The 18971-nt window shown below is 37.8% G+C and overlaps 1 protein-coding gene across 1 annotated transcript in view; it reads right to left on the bottom strand.

Moving 5' to 3' along the window:
* The window catches only part of LOC131840995 (mediator of RNA polymerase II transcription subunit 13), an 80906-nt gene that overhangs the window by 28122 nt on the left and 33813 nt on the right, over positions 1-18971 (bottom strand). The window contains exon 3 of the mRNA XM_059189222.1: positions 4380-4464. Coding sequence (XP_059045205.1) covers positions 4380-4464 — 85 coding nt within the window. The remainder of the gene's footprint in view (positions 1-4379; positions 4465-18971) is intronic.

The raw sequence follows: 18971 nt of genomic DNA, 5'->3' as shown, positions 1-18971 counted from the left end.
GAGAATATGTAGTGCTCTACATATTCTCAGTTCTCAGTATAATCAACAGTTCCATAAATTGAAAAATCCAGTCCCAGGTAAGATTGTACGTACTGCCGTTTTTGGGCAATTTGGACTAGTTGGCAGGTTTGACTGCGATATGTTACAAACTACAAAATCAACACATAATCTCTAGATACAACAAATATTCCTGTTGAATATATTTACCAATATTTGATCGTTGACTCATCAAACTAATAATGCACAATTTAGATTAACTGTTAAACTGGCGATAGTGACTACTGAGTCTATGATTCATCGTAGCGTAAACAGTTTATATATTACCTACATATAACGTTAGGAGTAAAAACAGAAAGAGAAGGAATTATAACCCACTGTTACATATACCTCGGTATATGTAACAAAGATAATATTTTAAGCAAGGACATATGAATGCTGATGTTTATAAAGGCAGAGGAAGCCTGAAAATGAGGTGGATGGACTGTGTGAAAGATGATATGGTAAGAAAGGGAGTAAATAAAGAGATGACTGCGTACAGGGATGAATGGAAGAGAAAAATATATTACGCGGACTCCAATTTAATAGGATTGGAAAGAAGCAGACGATGTTACATCTATAGAGGTAGACTGTGAAAATCGGTAGAGGTACCCCAGAGGTACCCATTCTGAACTTCATAGATAAATTAAAATTTTGATTGGATGAAATCAAGGCACGATTACAGACACGGCAAGTTGAGGAAAGCCGTATCACCCTTTTATCGAACCGCTTAAGACACTTTTGACCTCCATTATAATATTCAGAAATATCAGTAGTAAATTTCTTAGTGACTGGACTTAACATTTTTCTTTATTTTCGATTCTTTTTTTAAGTAATTATTAAATTCAATTTTGAGTAACATTGAAAAGTTAAATAAAATTATTTAACTAACTATTAAAATTAATGAATAATACCTTCCAATGAGTCTTCGTCGACGAATACTGATAAAATTACAATACCCTCCGTGACTAAATATGCAACCGACGGTTTTTAGCATCACCGAACGTATAAATACCTATATCATTGGCATAACAGCCGCAAAGGAGCGATCTCGTTGAAAGCACAAAAAACAAAAGGACACACATTCATTTAATACGAGTGTGTGCATCGTAAAATCGTCGCGATCTCGTCCCGGCCGGCGCATTGTTACTTTGACGTGCCGCCGCGGGGTCAACGACTCGTTCGGATTTCGTTCATATCCGAGATTCTCGAGACTATGTAGTAAGTTAGGCGGGACGGTTACACTTGTAGCCTTTTATAACTCTTATGTAGGTGAGATACGGACACGGGGCGTCATCCGAACTAGTCCTGTTCGACAACTATTCGGTTCAGGTAAGAATAGGATAGATAACCTCGGATTGGATAGTGGTTTTGATGTATGACGCGACGCTCTAAAATAGGTGATGACACTCATATTTGAAATGGGCATTACTCTATATTTACACTAAAGGTGAGGAGTAATTTTGTCCGGTTAAACTCTGGAACAGTCTACTCTTGAAACATATATTTTGCATTTTATACTACAATAGTTAAGGAAGATTGTAATAATTATAAAATCACGCTTACTACGTTTAGAAGCTGATCAAACAGAAAAAGTAATCATAATTGCCGATATGCCAAAAATAATAATCAGCGAAACTATTGGTGGGGGGTAAAACCATGAGCCACAGCCAGTAAATATATGAAGGTGAAATAAAGGTAATTGGGCAAAAAAATTTGAAGAATCGAGCGCGGTAGGATAACTAGTCGATTTGTGTTCACACGAACATCACCATCGCCCGAGGCCCGAACAGAGATACCCGTGAGATGCGCAAAAAACGACATTAGCGGCCGGTCCGGTGCGGTGCGGCGCGGCGCACGTCTCGATGCAACGACCTTCGCGTTACATTGACGACGGGCGATGCGCCTGCGCACTTGCCAGGTGCGATCCTACGCCCGGATCTGGTACAGTTGCCGATTCAACAGTGGTGGATAACAAAATGCGAATTGTATTGTCGACATATCCTAACTTTAGTATTCAAATTCAAATATAATTGCTTCAAGTAGGGCATTTTAGCCGCTTATTAACGTAATTTATTTTTATATCATAATGTTTTCTAATTATAGATCCCATCTATATATAGATCCAATTAAGAACTGGCAAGAAACTCAATTGAATTACTTTTTTTTTAAAAGCCAATTTATTAACAATATATATTTATATAGGTGTCTATGTCTAACAGAGTAATAGGTTTTGCTCATATTACTCATTATTACTGTGGTAAACTTTGTACGAAGTCGTTTGTGTCTTTAGTCTGTTTGCTCTGTCTCACTTTTTTCAACCGTCTATATCGATTGAAGTACATAGTAAAGAGGCATGACATTTTATTCCCGCTTACGGCAAAGCATGACTTGTTCTGATCATGTATCACTACCAGGTATTGTACCTTCATAGCCATTTCAGATATATTAAAAAAAAATTTGTTGACATTGGTTGATTGAATGTCTTTTTTTCTTAATATAATAACTTAGTATATATTCGTGTACTGTCACACAGTTGGTGATCGTCAGTACACGAAAAGTAGCATCGGTATTTATTTAAACGTATCAAATAGTCAATAATGAATGCCGTACCGTAAGTTAGTGATAACTAGCTACTTACATAGGTATATTTAAAAGCGACTTTACAAATAATAACAACAAAGAACTTAAATATAACATTGAAGTCTCCTTGTGCGGTTATGCCATGGATGATGCACGATGACGCATTTACGTAGGGATTGTAATTGTATGTTATAGCATTACTGACGATGACACTTTTAAATTCATCAGTATAGTAATAAATGGTAAGTTTATTTTTGTAAACATGATAAGATTATTCATACATACATAAACAACCGTGAAAGAAACTTAAAACTGTATAATTTATTTTGTTTAGTTTTGAGTTGAGTATTTGTTATCAAATATAACTTAAGCTAAAAGTAAGTTCTAATATGGGGTCTATTAATAGTACAATTACAAGATATTTTTATAAGGGGTTTAAATTAGATTAATTAATTCATTAAGAATAGCAGATGGCTATTTTTTTCCACTGTTATTTAGTTTACTGTGTTTATTTTGTTAATTAGTACTAGATATTTTTACCTGTTCTAAAAATATCTAGTACTAATTTAGATTTAGAAATCGGCTATTTAAATATTTAGATTTAGTAATGTGGGCTAATAACTCTACATTACTAAATCTAGCATTGTACCATGTCGGGTTGACATCCACTTGGTTCACCCTGAAAACCATCGTAATAAATTCTTGGTGAATATACCACAATGGGCTAACTGACCTCATGCTCATCTTATCATTGTCCACTGGTGCCCCACCAGCGTAAACCGTTAGCGCTGGCGGATGCACAGAGAAAAACATAACAAAAAATTCGTCTAACATATTGTAGTCAATAAAAGACTAAGTGATAACACTTTAAATAAAATATTGAAAGCAAAAATGACCACATTAATTAAACTAGCCGTTTGAAGCACGTCGAAACGCGCGGCTGCGCTTCGACGCTCGTCGGCGACAAATCGTGTCGTCGGTCAAATAGCGTTAGCGATTTATTTACGGCCTCAACAAGAATAGGGCTATTTGTTTCCAGCTAGTTATTGTTACGGTATGCAATATAAACTTATACATTTCTCGTTATAGTAAATTATCATTATTGCTGCTTGCAGGGACTGGTAAAATTATTCTTTTGACAAACTGCAATATGCGTCAATACATTTTCATTAATTTATTTAATCTATGAAACATGTATAACATACAAGCTTATTTGAAAATAATAAGAGCTGAGTTTCTTGTCAGTTCTACTTAGCTCAAAAGCATTCCGCACTGACGGTAGATTAGACATATCACAAGATTTTGTAATGAACCTACATGAAAAAAGCTATTTTAATTTTGATTTCATTGGATTATAATTTAATTACTTAGACATAATACATATGTTTTAAGTAGTCCAAATAAAATTTTGGAAAACGTTTATTTTTATATTCTCAAATGAAAATGTTTAATTGTATTAAACATTTTGCAGGAATTCAATTAGATTAGTTTTTTTTAAATTATTGTAATGGTGTTGCTTGTTGTGTTGGCTGCAGGGGGGCTTCTACAGTTCACCAGACGAATATGGGGATCGAGTGGATAGAACACTCTAAATCCGTGGGAGGATTCGTCCATATTATGGCATGGCTTAAGGCTACCTATTGCCTGACGGATACGACTTTAGTCTGAGTGCAAAGCTGGTGTTTGTAATCGGTTAAGAGGATCTATCGGAGGACAAAGGTGGAATCACAGGGAATAATCTAGAAATTAATCACATTTACCTTTCTATGAGGTTGTGAAGTGCTTTGAAGAGCAACGAACGGCACTCGTAGGAGAGTCCACTGTCCCAGGAGCCTTGATCGCCTTCTGTAAATAATAAAAAAGTAATGTAAGTATTGATTTAATCATTGTATGCAACTTACATTTCCCTTTATATGTTTCAACTAAACTGCACTATGTGTGAAACAGACAAAGTTATTTATAATATTAAATATTGTAAAATAAATTCAAAAATAAAAATAATTTAATCGCGTAGATTAATAATAATTAGCAAGTTTTAATCACTTAACATATATATTTATTTATTTCAGTATCTCATAGCTTAGATATGACGGCCGATAGAGATCAGTGGAAGACATACTGCGCCGACCCTAAATAATGGGATAAAGGCAAGGCAATGATGATTTATTTATTAATTAATATAGATTTAAGATTATAGACTATTTCTACTGCATATTAGTCTAATTAACATTTATTGGGAACTCTTATTATACTTGTCGTTAAATATGCATACTGTAAAAAATATAAGAGTCTACTGTAGAAAATACTAAATTTACCTGAAATTGATTAATTAAACGATGCCACCGTCAACTGTATTAAAATAGTTCCGTAGTCTGATTACCTTGACAACAGAGTAGAATATGACACATTTCAATCTCTGACTGCCAAGGTCGGAACACTATTTACAGTCCCCGGTGCAACGTTGATAGAGACAATAAAATGGCATGTTACAGTGCAAGTAGACATCACTGGAAATAGCTGTTGTTGCATTCGCAATCGGAAGATAAACCCTGCCTATCACCGGCGATACATGCGAAAACAAACGGCGCGCGCGACGTTGACGCTCCGGAATATCGCTGTCCTTGTCTAACTAGAGGGCGGGGCGGGGGCGACCCGTGTGACGTCACGCGATGGCTCGCGGCGCACGTGCTTGTGTTTGTCGCTCGCGCCGCGCACAACACACATGCGAAATAGTGTTTAGCGGCCGCTAATAATTGACATTGAAATTTCTTTGTAAACCCTACCGTAAGTTCGAGATTAACACAACTCATATGAAAATTAGGCACACAGGTGGTAATATAAAAAAATCTGAAGATGACAGAAAACGTTATCAGATAGGTAGACAATAAATAAACCCGAATAATAACAAATCAGGCGTGATGCCTTGTGTCGAGAGAGATAATGTTATCATATCGACCATCGAGCCCATTACAATGTGATATATAGATATTTTTTGCGCTTGCACCTATTAGCCAGCACATCACGCTGGAGCGCTTCCAAGTGAGCAGCCTTGACATTCGTGTTCCAGGTGTGCGCGTGCCATCTCCCGTCCGCCGCAAATGAACTAGTTTTTCCAGTATCTAGCACAAGTCAACATATATAAGCTCTTTATTTGACCGTTAACTTATTATGAATTTCTACCGCTACAATTTTGCATATATTAAGAGATAATGACGAAATCGATTATTAAGCATTAGTTAATCAAGCGAAGATCACGTACTGACGGTTGATTGAGACACGCGTTTGATTTGACGTAAGACAACATGTGTGGCGTACTGTGCTAGAAATTAACAGGATGTATGTAACGTATGTTTGCATATTTTACACATTTAAAAATTGCAAGCAACCAAGGACGTCTACATTTGTGAAGAGCTGGAGGCCAAAGTAACCTGACACCTGATCGAACTAAACGAGCGGGAATTGTTGGATCGGTCAATTACAAGGAGTAGCCATACGAAGGGCGAGGCACATCATTGACAATACAGCCGTTCGGAGTCATGTCGATATATACGGTATGATATCGATATAGCGGAATTCCGAAATTGTTGCTCAAATGCAGTTTGATTAGTTAACTTGATCGAAAACCCATCATGTACGATCAATATTGTCATAGAATGTATTGAAAGATATTTTCAAAGAAAATTGGAAGTCGAAATTTGTATGAACTATTTAGTATAAAAATTAGAAAACAGAGGGAAGGTAGAAAGTAAGGCCTTTGGAATAAACTTGGATTAAACTCCTAAGCTATTGTAATACGTATTTGTCTTTCATAAACATATTATATGACATTTTAAAACATGTAAAGCCGTTTTCGTCAGTTGTCTTAATTGCATTTAGAGCATATTGCTTTGGTATCTGCACTGAATCTATTTTATTACAATCTCAAGTTAAGGAATCATATAAATTAAGGTCTTGACACAATATAATGTTAGAATCTACTATCGTTATGCATGAATTGACCACATGTGATGATCGAGCGTAACTATTGAATGCAATTGTTGAGACTGTCAGTTCAACACCACCACCACACCCCAAGGCCGTTAACGAAATGAACGGTCCGCTTACTGTATTCCAATACCGATATACTCGAGTACCGGAACAAGTCACGATTTAACCCGCACTACTGCGTTATCGTGATCGAGTCTGCTAAAGGATTTAAGTCGATCGACGGGCCATCAACCATAAGCACTGCTGCCGCCAATTTTGAAGACGTAATGGATGAAATGCGGATAGCATTCTCATGCGTTTAATTGTGCGAGTCGAATTGCGGGGTCGGAACGATTACGCGATTTCGCAGTGAGATGAAAATATTCAAACATCGCGCTGGTTTTTAGTATTTTGTAAGCTTTACCATGGGTCGAGAGGTCTTAAACTTGGTAGTTAGTTCGGTAAGAATTTATAAATCTGAAGAATTATGATTGCAAGGGTTAGTCGACAAGGCCAATGCATTTCTTCGTTGCATTAATGAGTATAGTTTAAGGTTCAAGGTCGCATATTTTGCGGGTGGTGTGACGGTTGGCACCACCTTGCGCCGGGATCGATAGCGGGCGACGACGCGCGCCGCCGCGCCGCTGCCCCCGTCCTGATGCGAACGTAATCGCCTCGCGATTATCACTATTGTTGCCATCGGAATGTTTGTTTGGAAGCCGCGACGCTAATGGTTAATGTCTGAGATAAGGCTGCGATAACGACACGCTACGTAATGCATAACGAGATAAAAACATCTTAAAGTTGAATATCTGTGGAGTCGCAATTTATAACATCGATGACATAACGAGACGAATAGAAGGAAATATGCCTATATTATTGCATTTCAACACATAAAACTTGCAACCTACTGAGGTTCTAACAAAAATACAAGCTTCTCGTGCCAGTGATTGCACTGGCTTCTTTTGATTAGAAGCAATGAAGTATTGATACTTCACGGTACAAATAAGTGAGATTGTTATCATTGACAACATTAGTTCATGATCTTGACTTTGACAATCTGCCAGTAATTTCAATAGGAGTTTTATGACGATAATATAAATGTCATGATGTGTGATAATAGTATTCTCATATTACATATATGTTGCCGGAAGAGTTGCAAGAAGCGTTGATTTGAGTGAAAAATGGAAGTAAAAAAAGTTAAATTTATAAATATATTGTTTAGATTTGTTAACCGTTCTTTCATAAAAACAATAATGATCGGTTTTTAATTGTTCGAAGAATGAAGACCTAGCAAATATTCCAAATAAGGCATACATTTTTTTTATGATTACAATAGCAAAGGGGCTTAAGGAAATCGATTACTTCGATACCGTCTTTTCATGATATCAACAAACATTAGTCGTCGTAACAATCCGTGAGCCGCACTATGGTATATATTATGGCCCACATAGATATGATCTAAATAATTTATTTCTCGTAAACCATGCGGTACGGTTATTGTTGTCAATGAAGTAGATCATCCATAGAACAATGACATCTACGATTTCCGCAGGGTTGAAAAATTTGGCGGGCGTAGAGTAAACACAGCCGATAGTAGATACATGCATGCAAAGGCCGGCGCGGCGCGACGGCAACGTCGCGGTAAATTCATCGCTCGCTTTGTTTACAAGTATTTACAATGCTACCAAAGGCGGCGAGGTTAGCCGCATGCACCATGCACATTCTCCGATGTGCACTAAACCCGTACGAGGCATGACGAGCAGCTTCTAGAAACGAACGGGTTGCGTCGTTCCACAGAACCGGTTACAGCGGTTATGGAGCAGTTCGGACGATTATGCGCCCATTCCGTAAAGAGACAATTGTGTGGTAAAAATGTTTCTTTAAAAGTCGACGTTTTAGACAATGGCTACGGATACGGCATTTAACCCGGTTCGGCGCCGCCTGATAATGTAATTCAAGATCGTATCGAGCGCGTGGAAATCTGTCAATTCGCGCGCGCCCTCTGCGGCGGCGGGTGGGCTCTGTCGCTCCCGTGCGCCGCGGCTGTTGCCGTCCCAGTCGCGCGCGCCCACGTGCGCGTGACGTCACTCGCGTCGCCCCGCCGACGTCACGGGCCGCCCGCGGCCGGCCGCTACCACCCGATGCGGGCCGCGCCGAAGGCCCTACCCCGTTCCGTTGCTGGACCACTCCGCACTCTTTCGGTTTTATTATATTAATCGCATTAAACGGGCGTTCGTCTGATTATTCGTGGAATAAAACACCATGTTTACTACTTTACTCATCAAGTCGTAAAGAACCATTAATTCATTGATGAACTTTTATTGCCTGTGTTTATTGTGCGTTAACAGAGGTATCTATAAACAATAAAAAATACGTAACGTGTAAATCAACCCGCTGTAATCTTTACTAATTCTAGACAATGCTGGAGTTATTACTTGCACAGATAAAGTAACATTGGATATATTACTTAATCTGCAATGTCTAGAATTATTCAATCATATTCTAATGTATTGATTTCTACTACATACTTAATATATTTTAGCGTATGCTTATCGCCTACAATAACGAAAAAACTATTTATTTATTTACATTTGATAAAAAAAATAAGTGAAATTAGAAGCACTTAGAAAATACACTTACAGGTTTGCTACCTGACAAAAAGTATAAAAATAACTATATTTATATACATTTGATCGATTGATACAGTACGATATTCTTCCTTATTCGTTTATGTCTTACTCCATAAAAAGTACTGCACATAATTTGATAAATCCTAACATTACTCTTGGGGGTATCATATAACTAAATATATCGGCTCCAAGCTACAAATTTTGTAAATTTATGTAGTTCCCATACCGATTGCTCTACTTCGACGCCCTGCTAACTCATCTAAAGTGTCATAAGCATCCCTACCAACATAGTACTTAATCATGTATACCGTACATTGTCATTTTTATTTATTACTAGCTATTCTTCTCTCTGCCTACATACAGTACCAAAAACTACATCCCGTGTGGAATTTAGTTCACCGCACTCGTTAAAGTACCTTATTATAACTGAAAAAACTTTCATAATCTCCCAAGTATTTTTAGACTAAATTCATTAAAAACCAAAGAACAAAATCTCTCTTTGTAACGTTAGCTAAGACAGCCTGTCAAGTTAAACAATCTCGTTAGACCGAGAGGTGGTTACCGTTTGACGGCACCCCGACGCAATCGTGGGGCGGCTCTCGAACATCTGCGCAAGAGACTAGCAGCTGTACTCGTCTCCAACCCCATTAACGACGACTTATTTTAACAAGTCGACAACAATCGTATACCTCATTTCATCTCTGTTTGCTTTCAATTAATTAGCATATTTACTTTTAACGTTTTGACGAATACAATGAATAAGAATGAGTTTGTTTATTTGTCCATTTAACGAATTTAGCATGAAATTTAGAGGTATAGGTATATACTTCGCAGAGATGAGATAGAGAAGGAATTAACTTATTATCACGGTCAATCATGATCATACGAACAAAGTGGAGGACTGAAATCTTGAATTAAAAAATATTTCCTCAATGGACGTTTTAATTACCTGAGCTGCATATTTATACCAAAGTTGTTATGATGTGACATTTTATACGACATGACCACTTCAAAAGATTTTGGAAGAGAAATAGAAAGGATACCAACAAGGGTAAGTAACTACATAGATTCCAGAATGGATACGAGGAAAGACCATGTAGATAGGGAATTAAAAAATATAGCTTGGGATAGAGCCAAACGGATAACAAAATACATAAATCAAGTGCAGCTGTTTGGGATAGAGCCAAACGGATAACAAAATACATAAATCAAGTGCATCCAGAAGTAGAAATTTACTAAACAAAATAGAGCCCATGCAACTAAAATCTTCAAGGTTGTAATCACTCTGTTTTAATACTGGGAAAAGAACCGACGTGTTAAGGATGTTTGTGAACTAATAAATTGAGATAAATAGCGAAGTGTACGTGGAACTTGGCGATATTTTATGGTCTTCTTATAAATCTAACCTGTTATACATACATATTAAGTTAAAATTTTATAAAGTTATAATACATTATATAAGTAACGGTTGATAACTAAGGTAATTATACCAGTGTTGTAATCAATAAATCTGTGTTGTATTCAATCGAGAAAAAGTGCATTATTTTTATGTTGTTGCTGATAAACTTAATATAATCAATGGTACTGCTCGTCGATCGATGGCCGACTAAAGGCAATGCGCGCGCGCATCAATAAATAGCCCGATCCGGTGAGCGAACGTCGATACGTCACTATGACTTTATTAATAAAACGCCGAACAACGAACGCGAGCGCAAGCAACGTTCAACAACCCCGCGGCACATTCTTACGCGCACGCTTACATAGTTACATCACTAGGCCGATCCACATTTCGACCGTTACAATTTAAAAGAACTTATAATAAAGTAACGAGCATCTAAGTAAATTTTGAGAAAACGGGACATTACAAAATGTTAGAACATTTCGAATAATAATAACAGTAGGCAGCGTTGGCACCGTTATGAACTATGACAAGTTGCGAATGAACAGTGAGTAGGAAGCGCAACACCTTTCCCACGGCCTCGCCTTCGGTCTAAACTCAGCAGTGGTGCTTTATACATTGAAGATCGCATAATATTTTCACACAATAGACTTGACGAGATAGATCAGTGTACGAGAAACATAGAGTTAGTCTCGATTTGTTGTTGTCGTTATAATAAATTGCAACATAGCACCATTAACGGTTGATGTATTGCTAACTGTATAGTAATATATAGTCAATGAGAATTGTAATTAATAGGAAAGACTTTAGCGAAAACATATAATATATTACTAAAACGCTATCAAAATACCTACTGTCACAAGCCGCAAACAACCTACTGTTTGCAAAATAAACCTGTGCATGTAATGCTTTGCATTCACTCGTATGATTCCCATACTGAATCACGATGGCTGCGCGTGCGCATTCAACCTACGCACATTAAAACTACTAATTAATAAACCTAACGGGTCGTTTCCACACTCTCTTGATTATTTGGCCAAGCGGAACAAATGTGAAATACCACCAATTTCATACATACGGTAAAAGTTTCTGAAGATTTAACATGCAAGTGAAGGTAACAATGTAGATACGAAATCATTCAAGAAAAAAGAGTATTCAATGTTGTTGTAAATCATCATGTGGAAACACGAAACCTTTGAAACACTAGTAGATAGTGACGGAAGAAACGTGTGTTATCTGAAATCATCACAAACAAAATCGCACACTATGAGATAATGTTTGGATTAGATAACACATAAGCAAATGAGATGGTACACGAAAACTTATAAATAGACAAATTAAGGTTTCGACAGTAACGGAAAACATTTAAAGTTTTAAAAATGTAATTACAGAAGACATTAGAAGTTGCATTGACTTGTTGAAGATCAAGATACAAATTTTTACTCCTAAACTAGACTTGAACTTCGGTTGTAAGGTCGTATAGACCTTACAAAATTTGTAAACAACAACATAAAAGTCATAACATGGTTGAGGCAAATATCTTGGCCAAAATCTAAAGAAACTTAGTGAAATGCCAGCACCTCTGATTTACTGAGTTACATCTAGCTCGTTGAGAGTTTAGATGCAATTTCGTAAATCGCCCTTAACTGTAGCCTTCGAGTAGAAGCTTAGTCGTTAAGGGCGTAATGTGGTCACCGAACGGGCCGCCATGTGACGAGCATGGGTCAACGACTGCTCCGACCGCGGTGAAATAATTCATCTAGCCCAACATTCGACACGGGCGCGCCGCCCGGCCGCCCGCCCGCCAAGAGAAATTGTAACGCTATGGATCGAAGTATCGGTTAGTCACACATACCAAAGTAAGTATTTATTGCAGCTACAAATTGCAAACAAGTGTAACAGATCGGTCTTGTGTTATACATTTAGAAGGTTTTTTTAATGTTCATTTTCTAGAATAAATTACATGCAATATATGGAAAATTTCATCCCTTAGTTTTACCCCAAACGCTACACGTATCAATACAATATACAATTTAATCATAATAAGAAACTGATAATAAATAAATTAAGACAATCTCGTATTTATAATATTAAGGACAACGAGAAGTTACAGAATTATAAGTTAAAAAAATATTGTTCGACTTGTGTTGATGTTTTAACATACACAAGCACGAGCAACGGTATCAATTATTCTCTCACCAAAAGAGAATATTGTTTGGGTTATATTACGGCTACATAAGTGTTTAAAGTGTAACTGATATTTAAAAGAGTAGGGTTCAGTAATTGACAGATTTGGGAATATGGTGAAGAGCGGCCGATCCCTGTCTATTAAGCGTGATAATAAAACAGTGCAAAGTAGACGTTCATTTAAAAGTTAAAAGAATGTCACAATTAACGTCGGGCGGCCCCCGAAACTAGCTCCTCCAAGTCTTGAACATCTGTCTGCAAAGTATAAAGGGACATGTGCATGAGGATCAGGTGTCGCACTGACCGCGGACAAACTCGCCGGAACGGGTTACAAAACGAGTTAACAGGCAGCCGACGATTGCCGAGAAAGTAAAAACTTAAAAACCCTAGTATAAAGGATCGATGACATTATTATTAGTAATTTATCTCTTTAATATTTTACAATCATAATTATCAATTTATACATATGCATAGGTACTGATATTTAATTTAGTACAATTTATAACCAAAGTAACACTGAGGTATCTGTTGTAAAGTCAAATGTAAATGAAACAAAGCTAACGATTACAAGCAAATGATACAAAATAGTTACTTGAACAAAACGAGGCAGAATGAGACTCATTATAAGTAACAAGGCGTCCTATGACGATGCCGAAGCGAAAAGAAACGATTTAATTGCATCCACAATTAGCCTACAAAACGACCTGTTGCGTTCGAATTACTGAAACGCTTAAATGGAAAAACAAGAATTGACTTCGATTGTAGATCGCAACCTAAATGTAATATTTATGTTCTGCTAGTACTGATGAATTAAAAATACGAATGCTAAGAACTAAGGAATGTATTACAATACCAATTTTGTTAAATTGTAGCTTAATGTCCGTTGGGATCCTGGTATTAGAAGTAATCGCATATCTGACACGAGCTAAGTCGAAACTTAGGATTGTGGGAGTTAAACGGCTAATTAGCTAAATCCCGCTATGTCGCGTCGCGCGCCGCTATGGTGTATAAGCAAACGATTACACGTAACTACGTTCGCTTAGGTTCAAATGCTATGGCATTGTCGTACGTGACTATACAATTAGAGAAGAAAAGAAATATCGAAGGGAACAAGTGGGTTTGTGTTAATATTGGCTACTTCTGAATACTTCTTATTGGGAAATATGGGAATAGTACCTAGTGTCATATAGTTACGTTAGCAACTGAAAAATTTAAAAAGATTATAATAGTATTAATTAGACAAAAACAAACATCGAGACGTATTTTAATTGGTACTTAAAAAAATAACATCAGATTTTGATGAATTAATGTTTTAGGTTAATAACCAGTCAATGTTTTGACCAAATCAAACCATTACCCTCGTTCAAGAAATAATTAGGGTATCGTGGAGGCCAGGGGGAGGCTGTCAGCGCGGTTCGCCCTCTGGTTAACTTCGGAGCGCGCCATGGTTGACCCTTATTCCTTTTTTTTTTGTAGAAATGTTATGTTATAATTTGTATTTTTTTCTGAATGTATAAAAAAGCTTTAGATACACCTCTGACTATAACTAAGGGGCCGAATACTGACATGGCATGTAGAGCCTTGTATGACGACGTACCTCTAAATCCATTGCAATAAGCCCATCACATAAGCGTATTGTAGAATGCAAGTATGAAATGTGACAAACCGACTCTACTTCACGATTTGAGATTGAATTAAACCAACGTAGTTTCTGGTAGGTTGCAAATGTGGGTTCCCGACTGCGTGTACTGGGAGGGTAGCATACGAATGAGTACAAGTGCAAGTGGAAGGCCATTACACAAATCGCTGTGTCGCAGCGAGGTGGGCGCGTATCGATCAGCGGGTAGCGGACGGGCGGCGGACGGGCGGCGCGCGGCGCGGTCGCGTTGCGGCGACGGCGGCTGAGCGTTCCGCGTGCCGGTAGGTACGAGTACCATTTATCGCCGTCTTCACACCTAATTTATCGCGCGCCGCAATCGACGCCGATGTTTGTATACACTGTTATGACGCTACTTTCAGTTTATGTGCATTATGTTACGTTTTGTTGATGTATAGATAAACATTACGCGCATTGATTGTGTCTACCAACTCTTGAATTATTGATAGAGTAACCCCCTAATTTATAGTAGCGCCAAAGATTATATATAAGGGGGTTCTATTCTAAAACTTGTAGTTATTGGACTCTTTTGTCCTTTTCATACGAATCTTTGTCGGTATTTGAAAGCGACAAAATATTGTAATAATCGAAAAGAGTTTGTAGAATGTTTTTGATTTTATTAAGAAGAGTAAATGTATTAATATAATTATCATATAAAATAGGTGACCGGAGTAAGTTCAATCTACATGGTATAAAAAAAACCTGGTCAGATAGATTCTGTGCCGACTGACGGCGAAATTAAAAATATGTGAGACATCCAAGTGAAGATTTATAGATTTAATTAATCAAGAGTAATAATATAGAGAAACGCACTCCATCCGTCTAAGCATGCTAATTTATAAAGTCTATCAAAAATGGTTTTAATAAATGTTATACCTGTTTAGACATCACTACTTTTGTACCCAATGGTAAATATAAATAGCAAACCTACACACTGAAACTTAAAATAACATACAAAACAGCACGCTTATATTATAATCCTGTTATGAAATGACCATTGATACAACACGTTTAATTATATGTGTTTTCAATTCCCATGGGCCGTGAAGGTCGTTGGACACGTGGTCGTGGTGTAAATTAGAGCGGCAAGGGGCGCGCTAGCCGCGGGGGTTGCGGCCGCCCTGTGCCTCGCGCGGATCGATAGGGCCCGCCGCGCTCGCGACCGCGCCCGCGCCCGCCTCCGCCTCCGCCTCAGCCGCCGCTGTGATTGCACTCAGCGACAGCCTGTACACCCCCACACGATATCCGATACATCTCATCACTATCTTAATATAACTTCACGACAGTAATCGCATATGGGGTAGTTACATTCAGACGCTTTCGCCCTGTTGACGTCGTGGTGAATGTGACGTGTTCACATATCCCTTAGTAAGTATATGTAAGTTCAATAAATATCATTAGGCAATTCAGATTGATAAAGTCTGTACGAGCGCAGTCACATAGTGTTTACATGTTTACTATATGACAACCCATGTGATTTTTTGGATAGCTGCAGATTCAAAAACTATCTATCTAGTACTCATGACGATACTGACTATAAATGGTAGTCTGCGTGGTGGATTTAACACACCTTTACTCAAGATATAAACGGCATGTAGTGACCATCGCTTACAGGGAAAACACCACGAGAAATCCGGCTAAAACCTTACGGCAGTTGCCAAAATATATCTGTTTATCTGGAATGCGCTGCAGATTCCACAATTGTTTCCCATATTGGCGCTTTAGACAGCACTCCTGGGAACTATTGGTATCATAGTGCAATTAAACACCGATAGCTATTATCAAAGCGTTACGATAGCGTTGCTACGATATCGCTGGCGGTGTAAATAATTAACGCGATGCGGTAGCGCGTCCTACACGCGGCGTGAGGGCACCCTACCACCCCTGGTACTCGCCTCGCGCCCACACCCCCTATTTGCATTCCATACAGCGGCAGGTGTCGAGGTATAGCCACTAGTAATTGGACTGTACATCGGATCTAAACGAAATGCTGACACGAATCGGTTTAATTATTCATATTGTGTTAACACGATGGATGCCATACCGTAGCGGTATACTGATGAAATGTTTTATATGAATTAGTTTTAATCGATATGACGATTAATTAAATAATAAAATATTTTGTATGTTTTTCTATTGTATTCTTTTGAATTCTTGGACGTGAATTTCAATTTATCCGCGACAATTTTCTACTTTGTAGCATCTCAAAAACCAATAACCCTTGTATCTATCTATGACTTCCCTAAAAAAACATATAGTATTTGTTGATGCGACTAAAAATCTCCCAAATTATATATATATTTTTTTAATTCAAACTACATATTAATATTTGAATTTTAGTGAAACATTTATATACCTACATACTTTTGTACTTTTGCATTACTTTAATTTAAAATAAATATTTTGGAAAACGCTTTATTTATATATTACTCTTAGTTATCATTTGGGCTAAACTGAGCAATTACTGGTCGCCTCGAATGAGGACGAGCAAATTCTAGTTTATAATTAGTAAAACTAGAAGTTGTGGGTCCAAGTAATACCATTATGTGCGCGATAGGGCCTGGCCTAGCTTCAGAGGCGCCGCCCACGCGGGCGTCTACCGTGACATTTACGTTACCCCACCCCATCCCTTTACTCGGGCGGCATCGCCCACGTGCCCAATACAACGTTCTATAGAACGCCCGTGTAATACTCATAGTAAACAATGAGTACAGCTTTTTTCGCCATGCTTCCAGTTCGGCAATCGATAAGGAACCAATCTTATCGTAACATACTATTTGTTTATCTGTACATAGAGAAATAGTGTATTCGACAGAGGCAGCTTTGTTTCTATAATACATAGTTATGACTATAATATATTATTATATTACATTTTAGATAATAATTAAAAACAGTAGCTAATTGCCATTCCAAGTGTGTCATTGCCGCGCTTCAAGAACAAGCCACCCCTGGTGCTTCAGGCGTCCATAGGCTACGGTAACCATTTACCATCATACGGGCCATATTGCTAACGTCGTATCTTACTAAGCATATGACGTAACCTATAACACCGCTGAATTCCAGTCAGCCCTGACCTTGTAATAGCTTGAAGCAACGAAGCAATTGCTTACTTTGTAAGCTTTTTTACACTTGTGTATATTTTTATATGTCAATGTTTGGCAACAAAGGTATCTATCTATCTATCCCTTTTCGCCTAACCGTATACGCGCCCGTGGGGGAAGACCCGAAACGATTATCCGGCGGCGATGCCGGCCGCCGGGCTGGCCGTTAATCTCCTCGCAAATAGGCTCACGTACTGCAACGCGGATTCCGCTAAAATTATAACCAGAGGCGCCGGTTAAATATTTAAGCGGTGCCACAACACCGCTGGGGCAATGAAACGTGTTAATCTGTACATAGCGAGATTGCATCGCCATCATATACGAGCGAACTTATAGCGGGAATTGCTAGCGAGGAAATGCTAGAATAATAAATGCTATGTAATCAAACGGGGTGGTCAATTAACTTTCATGATGCTCATAGCATTACTACACTTCACTGAAGATATTTTGAATTCACCGTGTAACTACCACCATCTGGAGGAATACATTTTAGTAAAGTAGAAAAATATTTATAATTTAATATTTTCGTTTAATAATAATAATTCATTTCACTAAGAGAAAAGAATCAATCTAAAGAGAGGTCTGGCATCAGTACGTTATAACTGACCCCAAGAAAGGAAATGCTGTCTTGTGAGACTCTATAAATGGGTTTGTTAGTGACATTCTTATGACCATTCCTGTTACAATGTTCTTTTTTTTGTGCGGGCTAGAATCCTACTCGCGCTAGATTCGACCTTCGGAATGTGTAAATCGGGATAGTAAACTCATGTAACGACACTGCAAGAAGCATATATTAATGAATTCGTATATTTCTTAAGAAATAATTAATAGAATATTTATATACAGTAAATGGAAGCTTCAGAGACGTCTATACGCAATAATATACCTTCAATCGCGTGAACGTTTGCCCCGCTTGACATGTATGATATTGGACCGCTGTTAAAAGCAATAACGATTTTCGTAGCAAACCGTGATTTAGTGATTTTAGCAGTAGATGCGGACGGGAAATTGCCGTACGTTTGTTTATTTCCGTTCGTTGCTGTGGCAGTTACTGCTCGGTGACCTTCGAGTGTGTGCAGGTCGCTGCATTTAGCGTGTGTTTGGAGTCTAAAAGCGTCTACACATGGTCCGAAAATAAGTGTAAGCAAATCGTTGTCATTATTATTTACTGTAACAATTTTTAGACGCTTGTCAAATTAGTTACTCTAGCGAGGTTGCTGGAAGAAAACCTTTAGGGCTAGACTCGCCTTTACTCTCTTTGTTTCATTTTAAATTTCATTAAAATTCTTTGGTCAGACGTAAATAGGTATCAAACGATCATACTACTGTCAGATATAGGTACTTTTCCATTTATATATTAGTACGGTTATAAACACTTTACAAGTATATTCTGTCCCAGATTTTTTTAA

This window comes from Achroia grisella, unplaced genomic scaffold (assembly GCF_030625045.1).
Source record: "Achroia grisella isolate CSIRO2021 unplaced genomic scaffold, CSIRO_AGI_Agris_v1 utg157, whole genome shotgun sequence".
Classification (NCBI taxonomy): domain Eukaryota; kingdom Metazoa; phylum Arthropoda; class Insecta; order Lepidoptera; family Pyralidae; genus Achroia; species Achroia grisella.
The sequence above is the reverse complement of the archived record's forward strand: the minus strand, read 5'-3'. Positions and strand labels throughout refer to the sequence as shown.